This window comes from Solenopsis invicta, chromosome 1 (genome assembly GCF_016802725.1).
Source record: "Solenopsis invicta isolate M01_SB chromosome 1, UNIL_Sinv_3.0, whole genome shotgun sequence".
Lineage (NCBI taxonomy): Eukaryota > Metazoa > Arthropoda > Insecta > Hymenoptera > Formicidae > Solenopsis > Solenopsis invicta.
In genome coordinates this window covers 31,396,064-31,420,202 of record NC_052664.1, presented here as the reverse complement: position 1 = coordinate 31,420,202, position 24,139 = coordinate 31,396,064, and the positions used below count along the sequence as shown (strand labels likewise).

The window sequence follows — 24,139 nt, the reverse complement described above, 5'->3', positions numbered from 1 at the left end:
TTATTATGATTGGAAGCGGTTTGTCAATATTTTAGAGAAATAAACTGTTGTTTCAAAAACCGGAATTCTTTCTGTAAGAATCTTTTTTTAACCTTTCACAGATCCCGGGTCGTTTGAGACGCAGACAATTTTTCTATTTTGACGATTTAGCTTCAAATTCAGACATATACAAAAAAATCTACGTTTCGGGCGATGTAATTATACAATTATATTCCTAAATGAGTAAAAAGATAATGTAATAATTTAAAAAAAATTTTCTTAGAATTTAGAAATTCTTTGAAAAATACAACCGTTTGGCAGCAATCCAATTGGTCTGACTAATTGTAAATGAAAAACAGATTGGTCTGCGGAGAATTAAATAACATGTACATGACTCTTTTTTTACGGTATCTTAAATATTCTATCTCGAACATTGATTTTTTTTATAATTCCATTTTTTTGTACCGAGCAATAAACAAAATGAGTTTCTAGTAAATACGGTAAATTGGTCGCATTATGTTCTCGAGGCTACCAACTCCTATCGTTGCGTCACGTCCGGAATCCCTCTGAACTTGATAATGTAAGCTGCTGCTTCGCGAAACGCAAAGTGGATCATCTAGAAACGAGTTGGAAAAAATGTGTCGCGATATGCAATCGCAACGTATCGCCGGCAATACGTCCTGGCGTGATACTTTTCCCAACGCAAACAATGCTTAAGTTCACTGACACGTGCCACATGCTATTAAACCACATGCCAGAACTGCGCAATGAGTTTATGAAATTTTGCAGATTAGGATCGGTACTCGTAGTCATAAATAATTTTCAATCTTCGATTAAAAGCGTAATTAATTACAGATCCATTCACACATTTATTCATTTTTTTTCTTTCAATCAAACTGTTTATTAATTCCATAAAAAAAATAAACATTCGAACAAAAGCAATCAACACATATTAATCTTGACACAAAGTAAATTTAAATCACTTGGTAAGAAGGGAAAATATGTTTGTTATTTTAAAATAATCTATGAAGAAAAATTTTTCCGGAACGGACAATCCGATCGGTCGACATTCGATTCGCTTTACTCGTCTGCGTTGCAACACGCGTATATCTGCCCCTATCGGCGTCGGAAAACTAGAGTGCAGCGACCGGGAAATTAGCATATTTATTGTCGAGTTGTACGGCTTACAGACGCAAGAGTAAACGAGGGATCCCACTACGCGTCACGGGATTTCTATCTTCGAGGGGAAAGGAAGGGGAACAGTCGTATTTGCATACGTCAACCTCGTCAGAGCGTCGCTTTCGCGCCTCCGTCAATCATTTTCCGTTGGATTCCGTATGCGGAGCGTTCTAAACAGAGGGAAAGCTCTTAGATCCGGGTGGCGCGCGTTGTTGACGTTCAACTCGCATTAAACATTAACTGGCCAACTTTGATCTTTACTAAGTCGCACGAGTTGTAATCGATGAATAAGACGCCGTGTACGGCGATCGAAACTCGCATACGACGATTGGCTGTGCAGACCAGAGTTCAGTAGACCAGTCGCTTCACGGAAGACACGGAAAATCGCGTGTCGAGGGGAAACATGTGTGCGGTGAAATGATCAAGTAACGCTTGAGTGACGTACGCACGCATGCACGTGCGTATCAACCGCCGCATACACGTGTGCACCCTCGTATTTATAGATTTACAAGCTATACCGATCGAGATGTATCGAAGTATATAAAAAATAACGTACAAATAAATTTAATAAACATAACGAAATAATATGACGTTAAATAATATAAGGTATAAATGCAAGTGAGATATGCTCGGCGTAAATTAATCCTCAACTAGATTAATGTCTTAATATGAAAGATATCATCTTCGGACACAAAACAAAGATGGCTGATTAATTGACGATAATAAAGTCGAGCTATGTTTGTAATGTAGAGTTCAATCGATCGCTGTAGGGATCGATTTGCGCTGTTACGTAGAACACAGAAATACATCTCTGCAATAATGTCGATAATTTACGAGCATCGTTTCTTTTTTCACTCCAAGCAAAGTGAGCTGTTTTAATCCGTGACCTTTCTCGATAGCTGCTTTGCAGCCACGCCCTACTTCTACGACGATAGCGAAATCTTTCAGTATATCCCTTGATCTAAGATCTGCCTAGTGAGTCGAACTAAACGGATCAAGACCGTCCATGTATTCTCGATTTTATTTACCGTGTATTCAAATGATGCTTACCCTGTACGTCAGCGAGCACAGTTATCACATTTATTATTTATATCATATATAATTTTATTATGATAAATAATAATTAAAAATAATATTTATTAATGTACTACTTTTTTTCTAAATTGAAATCTTTTTTTTCCTAAATTTAAAGACACTTAAAACCTTGACGAAAAGGCACTGACATGTTAGGATAGATAAAAATCTTTCGATGAGAGAATGCTATTGGATGCGTTTGGATAATCTTCCTATAAGAAAGATTTGTTCAGTTCCTCGTGAGCAGGCAATTGCGATAAAAAGTTTGGCAAATGATCGGGTATTAAAAAATAACAGGTTTCGTTACCGACTTTTGACATGCACAGCAGCATACTGCGATCGCTCGCTGTGTTCTCACGCACCAACCGCCACCGCCGCGGGGCGAAAGGAAAGAAATCCGCTCACTTCGTGTAATTGCGGTCTGTCGACTGTTAGGTTGCCTTGGCTAACAGAACTTTACTCTAACATTGCGATGTGAATCGGTTATAAATATAAAGAGATTCTGGCGTATTCTCGACGGTTATCGGTAAGAAAGTGAGAAGCGTTTAATAGTGCGTGTACGAAAACGCGAATAATTTTGAAATTTTTATGGGTTTTATTGTTTCATCTACTCTTTTGTTGAAAAATCTTTAATAACATATTATACTTCACGGCCAATTCTCGCGTTATAGCTTTTCGATACTCATTTTCCAATATTCGTTTCACGGAGATTGAAAGACTTATGAACTGATAGAAAAATTGGCCAATCCTGTCCATGTGAACACTATAAATGAAATCAGAACGTGTCGATCGCGAAATCAATCGTGAGAAAACGAGAACGAGTCGCCAAGAATTAATGAATCTTTAAACTTCCCTTCTGGAAACAGAATCGAAGGATCTCGCCGTACTGGGAAATCCGATGGGAATAGATTTCCGACTTATTCTCACGTTCGACTGTTCGCGGAAGACACTCTTTCCTGCACGTGAATTCGTTCTATTCTTGTTAATACTGGACAGTAACACGTGAATTTCTTGTAACATCATCAAATATCTTCATCCCCTTTCCATAATATTCCGTAATATTTAGATAATATAAAAGATTCGTATTGCGTCTTTAAATAATAACTCCCGCCAACACATGTTACAAAACGTAGACATAACTTTTATGTTTTCGATACTCGAATATAAATGTACTTTAATCACCATGCATTGATGCTACAATTGCGCTTTGCACGACAAACGCTGCATTCAAATCGGATACTATGAAGCAAATCGCGATGAAAGGTTTAATTGGTGATGTATATAAACTGCACGGCAATACGAAATATAAGGCCACGAGTTTAAACTGGCATCAGCTATAATTAAGTAACATCGTGTCGAAATCGTTTCACAAGAGACCTACATTGAGCAACGCTCCTCGAAGTAATTCGATTCAGTCTCGTGCACGAAACTTTTCGTCAATGAGACACCCGTTAGTGCTTAGCATGAGATCAGTACGATGATGTTTTACGAGTTCATATAACGAACGATGTCGTTATCTCATGCTGTCATCGATACATCGCCCGTTATCGCTAAAAAGTAACGCGGAATAGATATTACGATAAAAAATCCAATTGATTAGAAATCTAAATTAGATTGAATAATAGCGCTTTGAAATACAACTATAAACTTGGAATATTTAAAATATTTCTCAATTTTGAATTCCCTCTCTTTTTTTTTGCTGACGAAAATTCTTACAATATTAAATATTAAAAAAAAATTTTTTCGTACTCAATTCTATTTTTGCAAATTGAAAAAAAGCATTATTAATTTGCACGAGTGCACGTCGTTGAACCGCTGCGTTGCAGCATTCTTGCATCATGATTTTCACAATGGGAAATATGTGCGTGTTATTCCTGTTTAATCTCATGTCTCTTCCGAGCGAGTGATTTAGTGAGTTCCCCATTAAAAACGAAGAGAGAGAGAGAGAGAGAGAGAGAGAGAGAGAGAGGGAGGGAGGGAGAAAGAGAGATCAGCATGGAATTTTTTCATCTCACGACGATTACTGAAATAAAGCTATCATTTGCAATGTCATCGAAATTTTTCACGGAGACAAGGCGAGCGGCGGAAATAGGACATGAATTGAAAAAAAAGAATGATCAGGGGAGATCTCTCAAACACTTATTTGCAAGATCGATTGGGATGACTTTTTTTTACACGAAAACTCAGGGAGCGTCAGAATAAATGTGAAAGATCGAACTCTTGCCATTCAGCGAAAGGCAATGAAAGCAGTAGCGGTGCGACGATATCTGCTTTTTTCTATGAACGCCATGCAATATGGTCCAAACAGCAATATGGTGCGTTATCGACCTTATGGCGCTTTTGCAAAGTATACTTATCAAATACGTCACAAGCCGTATAAAGAGGCAAACTCGTGAAAGATTCATTTTAATTATTATCTATTTTACTTATTATTATTGTTATTATAATTAATATAATTTTAAACATTGGTTTCTTATTCGACATTTGCATTTCATATTACATTTCAGAAGCGTAATATGCATCAATATATAATAATCCGATTTATATAATTCTTTAAAAGACTCAATGTAAACAGCATTTTTTACTTATTGTCATTTTAAAAAAACATAAGAATATTAATTTAAATTCAATACTCTCAAATTTTCAAAAGATCGATTGACTTAAAAAAATTATTGTTACCATTAAACTCTCCCGATTCTTTCAATCGATGGCAAATACAATCGGTAAGATATTGTAACAAAAACACTGAAAGTATATGCATAAAAAAAATGACAGGGAAGTTTGGTCGAGGAAACTATAATCGTGGAGACTTTTTCTTTCGATTTGGACCCAAGGAGGGCAGGTGGCTGGACGAACGAACGGACCCTATATAAGTAGGTTCCCAAAATGTCGATGCAGGTCCCTGGATTGCAATCAACATGATTTGTGAACGGTGGGGATCCTCCGTTGTCACGTGTTTCAGCACAAACTAGTTAGTCACAAAAATCTCGGGGACGGCATTCCTGCCGGGTTTATTAATCTCGTCAACCTTCGCCGAAAATAACATGTACTTCATATTACCCTAACAATGATATCACGACGACTAAATGCGTGATTCATCGAAGACATTAAGGGAACAGCCAAAAAGAAATCAATCATTCTCTGTGTAACTTGACGGAACATCGTATCTTGCCAACGTTATATTAATTAACAATAATAAATGTAAAATCTATTTAGAAATAAGAGAATCTTTTTTTGTTAATTTTGATATTACAAAATTGATAATATTAGAATTTAAAAGAGAAGAAAACCAGAAAAATGATTTTTTATCAACTATTAAAAATATTAATAGCTGCATCTAACATAATTGTGTACAGAATATCTAAAAATATAATTAAAAATTTCGCAAACGAATCTTAAAGGTGAAAGAGCAACAAGAGCTTCATTCATTAGCTATGTTCATATTTTTTGAATTCGTTTCCCAGATAAACTCTTGCTCTTACCGGCAGAGGACTTGCCCAACTATGATATATAGCTCCGGCGGGAGGTGAACGGAGAGTAATGACTCGTTTGAACAACTTACGAGTCAACGCGTGTAATCCTCCGGTGCTTTAATTAAGATGGTCTTCGGTGTTCGACGAGAAATAAAAGACGCGCGGTGGCGGGCGCTCGTCGCGGCGCAATTTCTGCCGTCGTAACGGTACCGACGATTCGCCGACGGAATCGTAAAATTCGATCTCCCACTCCGTTCTCCTTGTATCGCCCTGATTTACGAGGCCACGGCGAAAATCCTCCCGTTCATTTCTGTCACTCAACCCGTCCAATTTACCGCGCAATTTTCGACATATAACCGCGAGAATGGGATCTATGGTAGGATCTACTTGTAACTGACGTTCCTCGTTCTCCTCAAATTGTGCGAATCATGTTCTGCGAATTGAGAATACAGAAATCTCATGGCCGTGCGCGGAGCGAAACTCTAATTTCGAACTCTCAAATATCGGTTAAATCCACATCCTCTATTTACGTTCCAATTGCGAGGCGATTTATCTTACTTTCCAATTTTAAACATTGTGTGAATTTAATTCCAATGGAATATAAATCAACTTTTTCTCAACAACACGTTGCAATTAGTGTTACTCTAATCTAATAAAAATTCCAAAGGGACTCTCAAGCACTAAAAATTATAATATTTAAGAAAGGCTAATGGGAGTCAAAGTGAGTTGAAAGGTTCGTACTCTAGTTTGATTTATATTCAATAAAGTTTACAATTTTTGAAATAAATTCTAACCGTGCATCAGGAACCGTACTTGACTCACATCAGCCTTCTTTAAATATCATAATTGAATTTTAGATTGAAATGTAACATCCGCAATAGTCTATCGTAAAAAAGATAAAAAGAAGGGCGTTTGTTTGAATGTCATAAAAATGTCATATGGTCGTAGAAACGAAAGTTTATGCAGTCTTAAGTCAAAGAAAGTGCTAAAGAGCTTCGTTGAGTGCAGCTCGGGGATCCGCCAACAGGCCGTAGTGTAAATAAGAATACTAAACTTCGCGATAAAGCTCTCGCTACGTTCATCGCGTTTATTCCGTTCGCGCGGCAACGTAATTTATTACCGCTTTGCCATTCTTTCCGCGGACGAGCCTTATTGCGCTGCACCATTTCCTACTTCCCGACGAAATTAGCATAAAGAGATCGACGCGGGAAAGGCTGGATGGCACCGAGCGAACGTCTTGGCGTTTTCAAAAAACCGCGCACGGCGGATTCCCTCGGTTTTGTTTTATCAGCGCACGTCGGAATAATTTCATGTAGTTTTAGAAACGACGCCAATAAGCCCTCGCAAAACAGATCGCGGATTTAGACAACGCAAGATCGCTACGAAACGTCCACGTGGAACTTCTTGCATCTTCTTATTTATGCCTCTTCTCTTCGCTACATTACGATCGAATATTTCTAAGAGGCGATTTCTAGCTTCGGACGCGTGACACGCGACAGTGATCTAAGCAATCTTTATAACAAATCATTTAGACTTAAAATAATTATTTTCTTTTATTATTTAATATTAAAGTAGTATACGTAACTCGAAACTATTCGATGCATTATTTGTTTACATACGATTTTTTTATCTTCTATTATGTAAGGTGTTAGTTTCATTGTTTGTTATATTATGAATTCTTTATAATATATAAAGGTCCCCTCCTTGTGTTTTATTAAATACATTCAAGTAAACTATTTTAGAAGATAAAAGGTTGCGAATAAAACAGCAACGACATGAGAATAAGTATCGACGCGAACATCATGGCGTGTACCCTCCCTCCCTCTGAAGAAAACAGTTAAGAATAACAAAGCTAATTCTCGCATAGCTCATCACGCAAAGTGCTTCTCTTGCAAGATTTTATCCTTATCATGAGGAATATTTTTTCCGATGACCCGACACCGTTTGGTTACGAAGTACGTGAAAGCTTAACGAGCACGTGCTGTTCTGAAGATAAAAATAAATAAAGATATACAAGGTGCCCTAGATACGAATGGTCAAGTTATCTCTTAAATATTCTTTAATCAGTCTGGAATTGATTTTTTTTTTTTTTGCAGAAATATCGCAAATAATTTTAAAGTTAGAAAATTAAAAATGTGAAGACAGAAAGGAAAAAAATTTTTTTTTTCAAACACGAGATAAGATTGATATTTTAATCCGTTAAAATTTTAATAATAAATTGAATGATTTATAATTTGAGGAATTTAAAAATCAACAAAACGTTGGACGTTAAAATTTAAGAACTCGTCGCAATGGTATCAACTGCAAAATCAGAGATATGTAAATGCATATTCCGCTTCGCCGCTATGTTAAAATAAATTTCTCGGAAATATTAAATTTGCCCTGTTAAGTTTAGCTAATATATCAAGATAATTTTATAGAGTGAAGGAGAAAACATGAGTATAGAGATCATCTGTAGTTCCAGAATGTACCGACAGAAGATTTAATATGCGCGACCGTGTGTACTTACGCCGATAACCGTGTTTAGCTGTGTGTGCTTTGCATTCTTCGCAATTAGCTTTGAGAGAGGGAGCCTACACCGATGCAAAACGCAACGATTCATTCGCCGCAGTTTAAATTAGATAAAGCCTTGTCGTCTATACTTTAGCTCTTTTGATCTCTAAACCATAAATTATTCGACGTGAAACATTTGCTTTATCTGCAATATGAAATTCGATAATTTGGAGAGCTCGTACGTAGGATATTTCTTGAGCTACAGATTCGCAGTGAGTCATGTTAAATTTTTAGTGATCTATCTTCTTTCCTATAAAGTATACTATATAAATCTCGTTGACAATGAAAAAAGGTGGACAATGAAGAAAGAGAATTTACTTATTTAATGTAATGAATTTGTTTCGACGAATAATTCAGCATTCATTTAATGTTCGACAATTATTATTTTTAGGGTCTGGTAAGCTAATGTCTTTTTTAAACTAAAGTTGATAGCTTGTAAAAATATTTTAGTTACGTTACATGAACAAAAACCAGGCTAGTTAAAAGTTACGGTTTAAATTAAAAGTTAAATTAATTTAAATTAAAAATTAATTTTGGAAAGCATTATTCATATTAAATTAGAAATTCATCAATTTGTAAAATTAGATTACTCAAAACAATTATAATATAGGTCATCAAATATTTTATTTGTAAATTAAGTTTATATGAAATAAGAAAGAAACATGTTTTTTATATGAGAACGTATCTTTTTCTATAATAAATTCTTTTGTTTTACATAAATAAATTTTTACTTTAGGAAAAAAGTTAACAACTTAAAGCTTTGTGTTTCATAAAAACTAATAAAAATTAACTAAGTTTAGTTAAAAGTTATTAATTTTTTAACTTTATTTTTAACTTTTAACTTTTACCTGATTGCTACTCAACTCTGACTATTTTAAGCCCTGAGATAAAAGCACCAAAAGAGAGAGCTTGCTATGAAAATTTTGAGAATGGTTAATTAATTTTAATATTATTAAAAATTTTATAATTTTATAATTTCAAATGTAATATTTATTCGAAACTCTAAGTTAAAAAAGATAATCCCGTTTATATAGACGACGGATGAAACACAGAATATACTCGAAATGGCACATCGGGATCACTAATGTTTCTGCGTGCGCATATATTCCGCGTAAATATCATCATCACCCGCAAAAGCTGATACATTATCGAGAAAGATATGACAATGCGTAACGCTGTTTCAACCAGCATGTATAATATATTACGCGCGCGTTTGGTTCCCTTACATATAAAAGTCCGGAGATTCTCCTAACGATGAGTGCACTCTGTAATTTTGCGCTTTGTAATTACGATTATACCGCGGCTCGTAAAAGTTTTATACTTTCGACCGTCATGCCTAGATTCTTGGTGTACAATGCTAAGTGAATGTAACACACTTTATGTGCGATCCTCCGCAAACTAGGGCAGTTAATTTTTTCTCTTGCAAAAAAAAAATCGATTTTACACGTTATACGCAATGCAGGAGAAATTATTTTATGTTGCAATTTACGTTACGAGAAAGCGGTAAAATTACTAATGCATAATTTTCCTGCAAATTTTCATAAAATTAAATTGACAAAAATACGATATTCATTTTAGGAGGAGGTAATCAAATTATTTTAAGTGTAAATGATAAAGTTTCTAGATTATTTAAAATTATAATTTCACTGCACCACATGTGGATTTCTTTGAAACTAATCGAATATGATAAATGCATCGTTTAGACAACCATGAAGCATGTTTAGAAGAGAAATAATAGTGGCCTGTGTTTACCCAAGATCTTACTAAGCGAATCTTCAAGAATCTGTTACTGATAACACTCTTGAATCTCGATCTCCTTATCGTAATCTTCATAAATCTTGTTCTCCTGAATGCAACTTTGTGGAACGACGCAGCGTGTAATTACTGCGTAATTATCAAGTCGAAAACAGAAATCGTTTAGAAACTGTGGGTGATGTGAAAGACTGTGCGGAAGTGGCTAATTAACACTCGTTGATTTGCTCGGCGAACCGACACATCCGATTATTTGAAGATCGTTCTGACGATCTCGCGATTTCAAGTACCGATGATTTATCTCCCGTTTGGTTTATTATTAAATATTCTACTATCGCATCACTGGAGGCGTGTATCTCACGTCGTTTATGCGAGCGCCCTTCAGTTCATTATGATAATCCGATGTTGCAGTAAGGTGATTCGTATCGAGCGTGTAACTTCAATGCATTAAATTTCTTCATGGTCCTCGCGTTATCATTAATGTAATCTTCACAATAAAAAAAGGCTTATGCAAATGTATTCATAACAAATATATACAAACGAGATTACGTTTATCTCAAAAAGATCTGAACCTTTCGAACTGAAATCGAAGAAGAACATAGATTTCTTTTTTTTACTTAATGAACTATTTTAATAATGTAAATCAACACCAGTCATTCATATATCAATGTACACGATGTTTAGCATAATTATGCTAAACAATACGCGTCTCTATCACTTGTTTAATTTATCGTAACGGGTTGAGAATCTACGTAGATTCTATACATAGTGTTTTAACAAACCGGAAAGACTCGTTTGTCTACCTGAGTGAATTCCGCCATCGATATCGGCGTCCTCGAAGACGGACGAGTCGATGCATTCATCATCGACGACAGCGGGATCCTCGGTGGTTTCTTCACTCTTGAATCTATCGTTACTCGCACGAACGTCCGTTTTCTCGATGGTGCAAGGACTGTCGACGGACGCGTGCCTTCCAAGTCGCACCAGCGTGCTGCTGCTCCTCGCCAACTTGGTGCTGTGAGTCCTGCGGATCAGCAGATTCGTGAGAGTCGTGTTCTGCTTGATCTTGGGCTCCTGATGGCTGATCCTGTGCTCGCGGCTGGATCCAGCCGACTTCGGAGCCGGCTCGATAACGATTCTCGTCGCGGGCTTCTCCTCGTTGGCGTTCGCCGGCTTTTTTCTGCATCCGGCATCGTTCTCCACGTCGAAGCAGGCGATGGTGTTGTTCAAACGAGCGTCCTTCCTGCTGCTGGAGTCCTTCCTGCCGGTGAACCGGCTCTGAAATCGCTCGATAGTTTTAAACGATCTCGTTCTCTCGACCTTCTTCCGCTGTTCCACCTGATTGCTGGGCGTCGCGAGCGTCCGTTCGCACTTGGACGCCTCGAAGATCCTCGTCAACGATTGCACCTTCCCTCTCACCTCGGGCAACGTCTCGTCCGCGTACGTCTCGTCCGCGTTTCGCCTGGCGCTCGACGCGAAACCGTCGTTGTTGCTCAAGGTGCGCGTCAGCGTCCCGGACGTCGGCGCCTTCGACGTGCTGCCGATGGGAAAAGTGTTGCAGGCGAATTTTTCGCAACTGCTGTCCGTCGAGTGGCCTTTAGTCAGCTTGGCGATCGGTTGTCGCGCCGGCTGCTCGCTGCCGTCCAACGGCACGTAGAACGTGGATCGCCGCTTCGGCGACTCCTCGGGATTCTCAGTAGTCAGCATGTCTTCGCATTTCCCAAATCTTCTCAAAACGGATGCGAATTTCCACGATGTGTGTGTGTGCGTGATTCACGGCGTTGTCGCGTCACGACGCAAACTGCATCGCCCGACCGGCAGCGTCGCGCCACAAGTTCGATTATCGTGAGCTATCATGCCTTGCTCGGCACGATCGGAATTATCAGCGCGTTCCGGTTTCTCTTCACACGCGTCGAAAAGACGGCGACGCTGAGCTTTTTAATCCGTTTACATTAACATGCGTCGGCTATCGCGCCACGTGATATTGGGTTTCGATCGGCGCAGGATTTCCTCTCGATCGGCTCCGACTCGCCCTTCGCGCTATCGCATTTTTGCGTATCGGGTGTCCCCCCTCGGTCGGTGTCGATTGCGGCGCAATGTCAAGGGTACGCCGTCAAGATCCTGACAACAACACGGGAACCGCCCGGGGAGTCGCTGATCAACCCGAGAGTCGCATACGATCTTCGGGGCCGCGGTAATAACAATGATTGCACATCTCTCCTTCTTCTCTCTTTCTCCCTTGGATCTCGGGATTTTCGTGACGGCCCTTTCGAGAAGTCGTCGCGTCGCGTCGACTTGTCCCTTCGAGGGAATATTCCCTCGGTCGCTCTCTCCCTCTCGGCGCCCGCGCTAAATATAGACGAAATATCGAACAACGTAGCTGAAGTGAGTAAGAGAAAGAGAGAGAGAGAGAGAGCACGTGCCGAGTTAAGCCAAGACGAATATCAGCTGGTTGTGTTATCTCTGTACGCCGATACTCGCGGATATCGCGAGGCGTTGAACTGCAAACGCGCGACCCTTCGTCGTGTCCTCTTCGCAGCGGCCAAGTCGCTTCTTCCGCAAAGAGCTACCTTTTATCTACGTCTTGTTTAAGTTTGTTTTACGCTCGTGTACACGTCTTCGTAGCAGCGATATGTAGTTGTCTCTTCCACGGGAAATTCTTCCTTTATACATATCTCGTAACCTTTCAATATTTTATGTTTTTTTTATTTTTTTATTATATGTTTTCAAATATTTATTATGTAACTCCCTTATGCTTTCTTTATATTTTTGCCACATGCATCTTCTGATTTTGAGATTTTTTTTTATCGAAACTTGTATAAATTCATCGATGGAAGGGCGTTATCTCGATTATCTTATCACGTAACGAGTTTCTTCTTATTTTTTGCCGTCTATTTTGTTAATGCGCCTTGTTCCGAAAAGCAACATCCGGTATAATCTCACTTTCGGTCCAAAACGAACCTCTCGATCTATTATCTGCTCCGAAAGAAAATTGCGGTGCAGAAGAAGAAACGAGGCAGGCTCAGCGAGATCGGAAGAGTCCCGAGTAGAGAGGACGCGGAGAGGATTCGCCGTAAGAAGAAACCGAGATGGGAAGGAAGATGCAGCTGGAGATTGCAGGTGGAACTGGTCGAAGAATCCGCGACGATCGCGGAGAACTGCCGTCGGTGTGGATAGGATGTACGCCGTTGGAATTGTTGGCAAAGCCGGTCGAGATTTACGATCGCGGCGAGCACTCCGAGTCGCCAGGGGGGGGGGGGGGTAAGGGACGATTTATTGGAGTCGGATTATAATCCACTAAATTCAGCGAAGGAGGAAGGGCGAGATAAGACGCGCGTCATAAACGCGACGCCGGATTATCGTGATCGAGAATTGTCGATCACCGCAGACACACACACACACACACACACACCTGTCACCGATTATTCACCGACACCTTCGAAGTCCGCGCATTCCACGATCGGAGCGGTTCACTTCGAGACACACATCACACCAGAGAACGAAAACCTTCCTCTCTCACCGGTGCGCATCCCTCACGCGGCGCGTACACATGCACATACACACGCGCGTGCACCTCACGCCGAACTGTGCGATCCGCGATGGATCGCGAGTATGATCTACCACGCGCGGAGCACTGACGCGGCGCGGCGCAGCTTCGTCTTCGAGCGACAGTCGCACGGCTGCTGCTGCGCCGAGAAAAGTAAGAGGTGTGTCAGGCACTCTCCCACGCGCGACAATCACACCTGTTTCTCTTTCTCAACGATCACGGCGGCAGAGCCCACCCGCGCGAGTGGTAACGCGTTTTTTTTTTTCTATCGTCTATTGTCAACCGGAACGCGTTCCTCTGCGTGAGAAACGCGTACGACAGCGTTGCGCGCGATCGGTCCGCACCGCGGACGGACTCACGACTATCTGGCTCGACGAGCCGGACTTAATCCGAGCGTGCTGCGAGCGCCTCTATCGGCGGCGGTCTCCTCGGCTCGTATAAAAGAGAGGAAGAGAGACAGACAGAGAAAGAGAGAGAGAGGGAGGGAGGGAGGGAAAAAGAGACAGCCGACCTGTCGGAGGATCGGCGACGAATGCACGCGCGTCGACTGTACGCTGCGCTCGACCAGACTTCCAGAAGTGATTGGTCGCCAAGACGACCAACGCAAGTGCAGCGATAAATAAAAGGAAATAGATCAGAGAATGACTTAAATCGCGAGGAGAAAATATTGATAATTTTTAAAATCTATCATTAAAAAAAAGCTAAAGCAAAGAAGAGATTTTAGAAACCCATCATTAAAAAAATGAAATGCCAGAGAAATATGGTAACTAAAAAAAAAAAAAAAAAAAAACTAGAAAAATTTAGAAAGATTTTTTAAATAAAAAAAGGCTATACAGTTTCGTAAAGCATACATACATATGTATATTTGTTAAACGAAAATTGATAAAAAAAAAATGAAATGAATAGATGGATTCAATAAATGTATGTAAATTTTGTAAATTTCTATTATAAGCTTTAAAACAAAGTGGAATTCAGAGTTAAAACGACGTGATGCTGTGTGAGAAAAAGCCAAGAATCTCTTCTGGCAAGCGTTAGATTCGACTGACGGCCAGCGAAGGAGCTGTCAAGAGCCTGAACTTTAGAGCAAATTAAATAGAAATATGATACCACTGAAGTTGATAAGTTCCGTTATCACGAATCAAACCTTGCGGCTCGTTGTTTCGTTTGTATCTCTCATCGACTCGATTTTGCGTGACAAAAATTTCTGCACTACTTGCGATAGATAGATACGAGAATATTTTTATTTTATTTTCTACGTATGATCGGTGATATTGCAGCAATGTGAAAGTGTTTTGCGGACGGATCACAAGCACTGCCGGTAATTAAGACGTAATGATAACCGGGGAGGTAACTACAACTGTGGGATATGTCTTATGTAACGACGCGCTAATTGTTACGCGGCCGTACGATGTAAAACGTTTCCATTATTCGAAATAGAAATTTCGATTTCGATATCGGAAGATTATTGTTGTATGCGCCAAAGAAACCATGCATGCTTTCACAATATTGTACACATAAAATAATAACATCCAACATGTCATATAATAAAAATATTGAAATATATATTTAGAAAAAAATAAAACACGAAGCAAGATATAATCTTATAATTGCACGACGATCTTTTCCTTCCACAACAAAAAATTTATTAATAAATTAAAAAATCACTATGATTAACTAAACATTGGGCTGATTCAATAATTATTTAATTGCACAAAAAGGTACAGTTTATTTATGTCAAGCATTGAAATCTTTTAAGGATTAATTAAATCAATTCAATATTTAATTGTACTTAATGGATTAAATATTTTCGTTTTTCAAAAAATTTTTTTTCTCAGTGTCGTATTATTCTTTGTTATTTAGTTTCAAATGTATTTTTCTTTTGGATTCGTTTCCAATGAATGAACTTTATGGCGCGGCGATCATTTCATCATCGATACGGTGTGAATTCCGTAACTGAAATGGCAAGACTTTTCTTCGGCAATGTAATCATGTCTTTGTAAGAAAATCTCTATGACTCGGCCGAACTCACGTTCATAACTGTTTCTTCGCCATTTTACTATCCGTTCGACTACCTGTTCCACGCTGCTCCATTTCAAAACCAAGCGTAAAACGATTTATGATCACAATTTTCATTCCAGGAAAACTCTAAGATTTTTTCTAAAGTGAAAGAAAAGGATGCCAATAGTTGTTTAAAGACTATAAATTTAAATAATAATTTTGCTTTAAAATACTTCAAATTTATCTAATTATTTTAATTCATTGCTGAATGTGTTTTCCTTTTTCGTTAGCATGACGATTTCAATTTAAAAAATTAATAAGTTATGCAACATTGTATTATTTAATCCTCTATACACACACACTCTTTTTGATTTATGTATCTCTACAAATTCTAAATTTCCATCTGTTTCCGTATAGTAATAATTACACAGACAAAAATGAACTTTTTATCGAACACTAGAACCTAAAGACTGATTATTTCCGGTATTTTTCTAGACACTCAATATAAATCCGGTTTCCAAATTGCTTCATGTCCCACTTCTGAGAAATTTGCAGTTACAGTTGCAAAAAGAAAGCTAATTTCATATATTATGACATGTTATTACCGGATTTATATTCAGCGTCTCAAAGACTACAAAAAAATGATTAATCTCGTTTTGGTGTTTTTGTCTTATCCAACTATGTTATGAGTTATGAAAGGTTAAGTCACCAAATATAATATTTTAATTGAAAAAAGTGCGATGGAAAGCTCGAATTTTTGCTAGCTTAAAAATTCATACTGTCGAATTTGTATGCGGATGTAGAATTTCGCTCAAGGCCAGCAGTCAAAAGGACCGAGAAAAGATATGACACGATGAATAACGTCGGCTCAGAGTGAACTATTCGGATTTCAAAACTACGTTCTCGTTTCGTGATGGCCCGTCTCTGAGACGACTTAGGACGATTTATATGACGTCGCGATCAGCTCGTCGGCAAAAAGCTCTCTCGAATTTCGGATATTTATGTCGATCGAAGCAACCTTTTCATTAATACAAGATATGTTTAAAATTCGTTTACAAATTAAATATGGAATTATTACGATTTGATTGGCTTCGTTAACGTTGCTTTCGTTTACAAAAATATTGCATGAAATTTTCAAGATCTTTATCTCTGCAATGTTTTCGCACGAAATTGCTGTTTGAAAAATAAGAAGCTCTTTCAATCGTGTTCACATAGCGTTTCGATAGATAATGCGTTTGTCTTACTTTCACAAATGTCTCTCTTCTTGTTTCCACAATAATTTATTCGTAATCGGGGAAAACGTGTGCGTTCACGCGATAATTCTTCGAATTGCCCGTCGAAAGTGAACTCGTGTGAAAATTTAATTTTTGCGCGTTGACCCATAGTCATGCTACTTTTTGATTAGTGTTTCGCCGAAGATCAATGGTTTTCTTACCTGAGATCGTCAGAGATCAAATACTACTATTCAAATTGTTACTTTCTTGTAACGCTTTTTTCTAAAAAGAAAAAGTCACCAAATCTAGCCCGTTTGCCGGAAATTCGTTTAAAAAGCTGGAGTCTCCGGCCGGAAATTGGAAAGGTGACAACCGTTCTGCTAGCCCGTATATAATATATTTTCTTAATTCTTTTCTCTCTTCTTTTACCAAGCAAGTCGAAAAATCAATTTATCAAAATAGGATAAAAATTTCACGCGTGCTTGGAAACGTAATGTCTACAAGACGTAAAATTATATATACATAGTTGATTTAATTTTCAACAGATATAAATTTTGCAAATTTCTTGATATTATGAATTTATGACTCCAAAAATTTATAAGTTAGCTTTTTATTGCGTTATCGTATCCTTGATTTATTGCTGCTTATTGCGCATACGATTTTCGTCCAAGTCACAAATTTTTAAGCAGAATCATAATGCAACTTCCGCGAGTCGTGAGACGCGATCGTTCGTGCCGCTTGCGACATCGCTAATTGTAATAATGCGCAAGATCCGGCGCTGGCGCCGAACGCTTTCTTCATCGTGGACCGACGCGCTGCGTCGCTTAAAATGAATAATGAGCCGGAGCCAATTGTACGAATGCGATTGTAAAGCGAGCAAAGCGAGCAATTTCGAGGGTTGCGGATTCCCTTTGCGCTACCCACACGTTACACGGGAAATTTCATTTTGCACGTTACGATTGAATTTTTTCTCAAATTTATTGTAGCGAATGTGTGGCAAAGCCTCTAGATGGAAAATTCCATTACTGAGAACATCGATCTCGCTATCGAGAATGCGTTGAATTTCCATGCAAACAATAGGAACCGAACATTCTTTCGACAGAAAAAAAAAACCTTTTCGTCTTTCACAGACTAAAATTCGTGATCGGAAATTAAATCGTTGAAGCGTTCGCTTAAAAATGTGAAAAAACCTTCCAGAAAAGGTACGACGAGTGTCGGACATTTGTGTTATTCTGTTCCCGAACCTTTTGTTAGGTGTATAATGCAATTAGCATTTTGTGACATCGTTGCCTGGGAAATGCACTTACGAGCACGTTTCCGACATCACTATTTATCTCCCTCGCACCGAAAGCAGGCGTCTGAGCACGTGCCTTTAAAGCTGACGTTCGCAACATCCGCCGTGCACGACAGGGAATCTTAACGACCTGTACTTAAACGAGTTAGACAGCGCCGATCCCGGTATAGCGTGGCAATTAAACACTTTTTTTCTAGCCATGAGACAAATAGAAAGAGAAAATAACTGGAAGAACGTGAATCGGCATGAGAAATTTCGCCATATATACAATTCTATTGTAATGAAATTTCTGCTATTACTTCTATTATAACAATCGCGGTGGACGTATTATAATAAAAATAATGTAAATACAAAAGATATCTATATAAATAGTTATAAATCTACATATTTATAAATAGAAATTAATAAAAATATGAGATAGAGAGAGAGAGAGAGAGAGAGAGAGAGAGAGAGAGAGAGAGAAATAATTTAATCTACCTTTTCGTGTTTCTGAGTGACATAATAATATCAGTAACCACGTGGTTATTTATTAACAATATACGTCGTGTTGAGCAAATACTGTCACAAAAAAATGATATAAATATGAGAAAGTTATTTATATTTCCGTTATGATTTAGTGAAGCTTATCACCAATAATATTATTACTGATTGCGAGTAAGCCAAACATAGAATTTTAACGCTCTTTTGACATCATGTCTACGTTTCGATAAAAATTACAGATTTAACTTGCACGAGCTAAAAATATGACTAATTTAGAAATATTGAAGCATATTCATTGGAGCAAACGAATAAATGAAAATAATACAAACAAGGAAATATTCGTTTTTTTTTTTTTTTAATCAACTCGTTAATTTATGTTCGTGTGAGTTTATAAATTTCTTGTACGATTCGAATCTTGCGACTACACGTATCAGCGCGGGCATAAAAATTGTAATTGCTTGCAGGAAATTACAAGATCGTGGTCTCGCGCTCGATCCCAGAAGCGATTAAATGTTAAGCATAGCTTCCCGTACGGTACTCTCGTGCTCGTCGAGATTCGCGGGAGTATGGGGAATTAATGAGGAATACGTGACGTACGTTTTTGGATACGTAAACTATGATTGTTGTAATTATCAATTAATTTAATAACTGGGAACAATTTGAAAATGAGCACGTACGCAAGTATCGAAAATAAAAGGCGGAATGAATGCAGAGCGTCATGTCCAACACATTTTTAAAAAAAGATATGTTAAGAGAGCATTAAAATTGTACATTTAGCTTACTCGGCTAATGTTATCGGTGATAAGTTCGATGAATCGTAACACAAACATGAATATTTTTACAATATATTTTCCTATATTTATTATTCTTCGTGACAATGTTTGTATAACATGACATTTTGTTAATAAATCATCGGCAGACGTGTGCAATGTTCGTGCTAGGAATACATTTAGTATAAAGACGATATTTCCCTGTTGGTCTCATAAACTTCATTCATTATCTTAAACGATTGCAGCTCATTAATAACGAAACAATTTATTTCGTTATTAGCGGTAATAATTAACGATAATAACGATTTGGATTAATTATCGAGATACGTTAAATCTTTGTTATTCCGGTGAGTTCAATTTTCGACGCTGCAAATTATGTTTATGCTACGGGGATATAATAAAACAAAGTGTCATTCTCGCGAATAAGAACGTAGAAATAATTTTGCCGTCCTTACACCGCAAAAGTCTGAAGTTACTTGCACCTTGTACTCGCGAAATTTCATCTTCGATTGAAAGTTGCAATAACTCTCAACGCAAGATGTACGCGGGTCACGTTTTTTGCATCGTCGATTGGTAATAAAAATGCGCGCACGTACGTGATTAGCATGACGTAATTATTGGCCGCGGCGTACAAAGATGCGGCGCGATTGACCGGCCGCACATTCCATTATACATCCCATTATCGGCGGCAATTAACGTGGCGCTATCTCAATTCCGGTTCCTCGACCGTACGCAAGGGAGTAAGTGTCGGATTTACGACGAGATTAAGCGGGGAAGAAAGGAGAGGAGAGGGAGGGCGGGAGATTAAGGGGGATGAGCAGCGAAGGAACAAGAATTACGTGTGGGAAGACGAAGCTCAGTGGAGTGCGTGTAGGCGAAGTCTCCGTCTTCGTCCTTCGTTTTGCTCGTCCCTCGCTCTTTTTGCGGGTCGCCTTCTCGTCTTGACAACGACGGACGCTGCCAAAAGAAGGACGATGACGAAGACGGCTCGACGACGGGTTAAGGCGATGATAGCGGGGTAGACTAGACAAGCGACAGAGTCAATTTGTTCCGACTAGACCTCTGTGGGCCTCAAATTTAACTCTATATTTCCTATACCGTGTATTAGATAGTTTTCATAGATTGTCCATCAAATTTTAATTAAAATATCCAACAAGAATAGACTACTAATTATTACTACTGACAGCTTTCAGTACGCATGTGCTACGATAAAAACTGTAATTGTAAATGATTAGACGAAATTTAAAAATTTTAGAAAGTTGGATCAATAACATAAAATCCTGCGTTTTAAATTATACGTTTAAAATTGCTAATTAAAGTAAACTCTTCTTCCGATATGATTTTGTACAAGAATCAGGTAGGTTATTAAAGAGTGTCGTTTAAGAATTGAAAAAGCAAGAATCGCCTGTCGACACAACGACCATTGCTCCCGTTTTCTGCGGAGCGAAAGGCCCCCGCGGCTTGTCGCATGTGCGAAGTCGCTTTTATGCTTGTTCTACCGTTCAAGCGGAACGAAACCGCATAGGTACTGTCTGTCGCGCTGTTTGAACAAGCGAATGCCACGACACGCCGATATTATCTGCGATATTTAAACACGCGCTTGCCCGATCGGCGCTGAACTTATCTCTAAACGAATATTCATCTGATCGTCAGCAGGTTAAAAAAAAAACACCTTTGCATTGCAAGAATATTTACTTATAAATCAGAATTAGTATATAAAATATAATACGTAATACTTGTGTGATGAATAGAACTGATGAGTAAATCGAATTTGGAAGACTCAATCATTGACTTATTTCTACTCGTTAAAAAAAAGAACGAATGAATTTTTTAATTCATCGATCAATCGATCAACCGCATTCTGCGCAAGCGTAGCTTTTATCGGAGCAAAGTTGCAGTTGATCAAGCGATAAATTAAATAACTGGTCTAGTCGTCGCTTTTTTAAATTCGATTAACTTCAAACAATCACGAAGTGTCAAAATTTCAGTTACAATGCACAAAGTTTCAAGGGATTATAGGAAATAAATCAACGGTTTAAAGGAATCTCCAGGAGTTTAACGAAGAACGCGAAGAAGCGGAATCGAGACAAATTTCTACGAAATGACGAAAGTTCTCAGAAGAATTAACCAAGTTACTCGCGTTAACCTGTACGTTTAGCAGTTGCAGTAACTTTTGCGTAAAAGTTTATCTTTAAATGTTTAAGAAAGAAGGAGGGAGAGAGAGAGAGAGAGAAGGATAAAATCGAAACAGAAAATTAAATCTTCGCTCAACGATAAATTTTCGCAAACTAAACTTAAACTTATGCAAATCGTCGTGAAATCATCGTTGAACGACAAGTCATGAACAAAATTCTAGATCGTTAAAAAATGATGTGCATCCTTGCGATGATAATGAATATTTTAGCGCATACATCATAAAGAATCCATTAACGTCCAACACTTATAATAGTATCCTGCACAATCGTACGTTATCGTCGTTCCCCTTGTTAAAAATGATTATTCATTATTAGGCCCTAAAGTGGGACGCATTATGGGCGCGCAGTCATATGAAATCGAGCGAAAAAATTTGTACAGAGCCGAACGAGGGCAGCTGTAACATAATGTCGGTAGCTTCTTTCTTCGTAGGGGAGTGGTGGAGCGATTTGCATATGCCTGTCGGACACTGGGTAGCATGCTTATTTTGGGATTTAAATCGATTGACGGACGGACGGGTGGATGGACAGACGAGCGGACAGACAGACAAACGGACCAGTTTAGTGACCGGTGCAAAATTTGTAGGCATTCGACAATGAAAGTTGCATTCGTGATCACGTACCGCGAAGCAACTTTCGCGACTGGCATTGTCACGCATTATTCCGGCCTTACACCTTCGTGTGCAGATTATCATAATCATTGTGCGTGCCATTTACAGTCATTAGGATAAATTTAATTTTCTCGCGCGAATAATAAAATTAAATGTTAAAATTAAAAATTAAATATTTTCCGTCTATTTTACTATTTTTGTTTTTTTCTATGTATAACGCTGTGTTTTATATGTATAACGCTATTCATGTTAACGTATATTTTAGGTAAGATCCGGATACCGAAATTATGTCTGGCATATACGACAAAATTGACAAACGACGAAAGGAAGCTCCGCGACGTCTAGTAAGAAAATTAATCGTAGTTGTTATATTTCATGGCGGCTTAATTTCATCATGAATTTTTAGCGTACTTCTAGTCACCTTAAAGATCCACGAGGAGATAATATTGCGTATATAATTTCGATTAAGTGTTAATGCTAAACAAAGATGTATCACATCGCACATGCCGCTGCATGTAAGATTTCGAGAGTTCCAACTATTCAAACAGCGATGCTGAATGGCGCGATTCATTCGGAAACGACGTCTTATGAATCACGAGATTCCTTTCATTTTCTCCGCGATGCCGCAAAAAAAAAAACCGGACGATGTCTCTACATTTCGCTCGCGGACCAAACCGTCGAGAAAGAAATGTCGCAGACCCGTCTTCGTTAATTCGCAGTGACATACGTAGCCGTAAATGAGTCATCAAGAAAGAGAGACTCCTCTTACCACGCTCTCCTCGCCGTTGATACGTTTTTCTTTTTTCTGTTTTTAATATGTCCTCCGCATATTTTCTTATTCCGAGCAGCTGCACGTCCCAGCGCGATTGTCCTCCCCTTTTTACTCTGTCAGTTCCGTCTCTTTTGCCTCGCTTTCTTATCCGTCGCGTATACTTTTCTCCATCCTTTAACGCGCGCCATAAGTAAATACCGTGAAGCCGCCACTTTGTCATGCAGTATTTTCTAGTCCGCAATTAAAATTAAAATGTCAATTTGCCCGCACTTTGTAATTAAATAGCTCTCGCTTGTACAATTAATTGTTATAATTAATACTCGGGACAGAGACTTTTCTATTAAGATTGATGATGCTCTCAATTATATTATTTTCTATTTTCCATATTACGCGAAGTTGCGATAATAAATGTGCAAGATATATAAGCCCTGAAATACACTTGTTTCTAAAAAATATTTAAAAAATGCTGAATGTTATCCGTGATAAAAAAAAAACGGCCGCTTATTCAACTATTCGGTAAAATGAAATTGTCTGTCGAAATGCAAGCTACTCAACGTGCATGATTGCAAACAGTTGGAAAAAAATATCTCTATCGGTTAACAAGCTGATAACAGGCGCATCATAGTCAGTGGTCGAAGTTGCCGAGCGATACGCGTAATTCGAGCCTGAGCGAGCACCGCGACCTTGACTTCGCCACATACCGCAAAGATCCCTTTCTTTTTTCTTACGATCTGCACCGTGATCAGAAACCGCGATATTTAACGCAAAATTTATCGGAGAAGGCGCGGCTAAAGAGGTTTTAAGTAGAGGTCTCAAAGAGTGTTCAGGCTACCGCGGGATAATAAGCTGCGAATATGCAACATGAAGTGTATGTAATTCGATTCCCCATAGTCCGACGGCCTTGAACGTGCACTGCCCATCTGCCGCGATTCTTCACAGTATCCGTCGGGATGCACCGTGCTAGAGTGCCAGTTCGAGGCCGATCGACCGGTGGCCCGGATCGTCCAGGTGCCCGCCGACATCGCAGCGACCGCTCGGAAACCGTCGTCCGACTCGTTCTTGAGGTAAGAAATCGTGTCAATCGAACTGGTATACACAGTTGATTGAGTGAAAAATCGTGAACTTGACTACCTTGAGAAGCGATGCAGTAAGCAACGATAAAATCGCATTTTCTAAATAAAATGAGCAGGTAAATAAGTAGGTTCTTTCTTTGGGGCTATTTTCTTTCGATAGTTCTTTTTTCATCTTCAG

The 24,139-nt window shown here is 38.6% G+C and overlaps 2 protein-coding genes across 28 annotated transcripts in view; one reads left to right on the top strand and one right to left on the bottom strand.

Annotated features, from left to right (window-relative positions):
• Nucleotides 1–24,139, bottom strand: part of LOC105201550 (ras GTPase-activating protein raskol) — a 312,586-nt gene that overhangs the window by 51,096 nt on the left and 237,351 nt on the right. The window contains exon 1 of one of the 20 annotated variants that reach the window (XM_039456992.1): nt 10,814–13,941. The exons of 18 other annotated variants lie outside the window; for them this stretch is intronic. In XM_039456992.1, coding sequence (XP_039312926.1) covers nt 10,814–11,717 — 904 coding nt within the window. In that variant the 5' untranslated portion in view covers nt 11,718–13,941. Of the gene's footprint in view, nt 1–10,813; nt 13,942–24,139 lie in introns of those variants that run through there. One more of the 20 variants, XM_011169597.3, reaches the window with a different exon arrangement.
• LOC105201574 overlaps nt 1–24,139 on the top strand; it is a 269,202-nt gene that overhangs the window by 243,804 nt on the left and 1,259 nt on the right. For 5 of the 8 annotated variants that reach the window (XM_039459155.1, XM_039459127.1, XM_026134486.2 and 2 more), the window contains one exon: nt 23,780–23,952. In XM_039459155.1, the coding sequence (XP_039315089.1) occupies nt 23,780–23,952 (173 nt within the window). Of the gene's footprint in view, nt 1–14,379; nt 24,135–24,139 lie in introns of those variants that run through there. The other 3 variants (XM_039459228.1, XM_039459204.1, XR_005576645.1) reach the window with 3 other exon arrangements.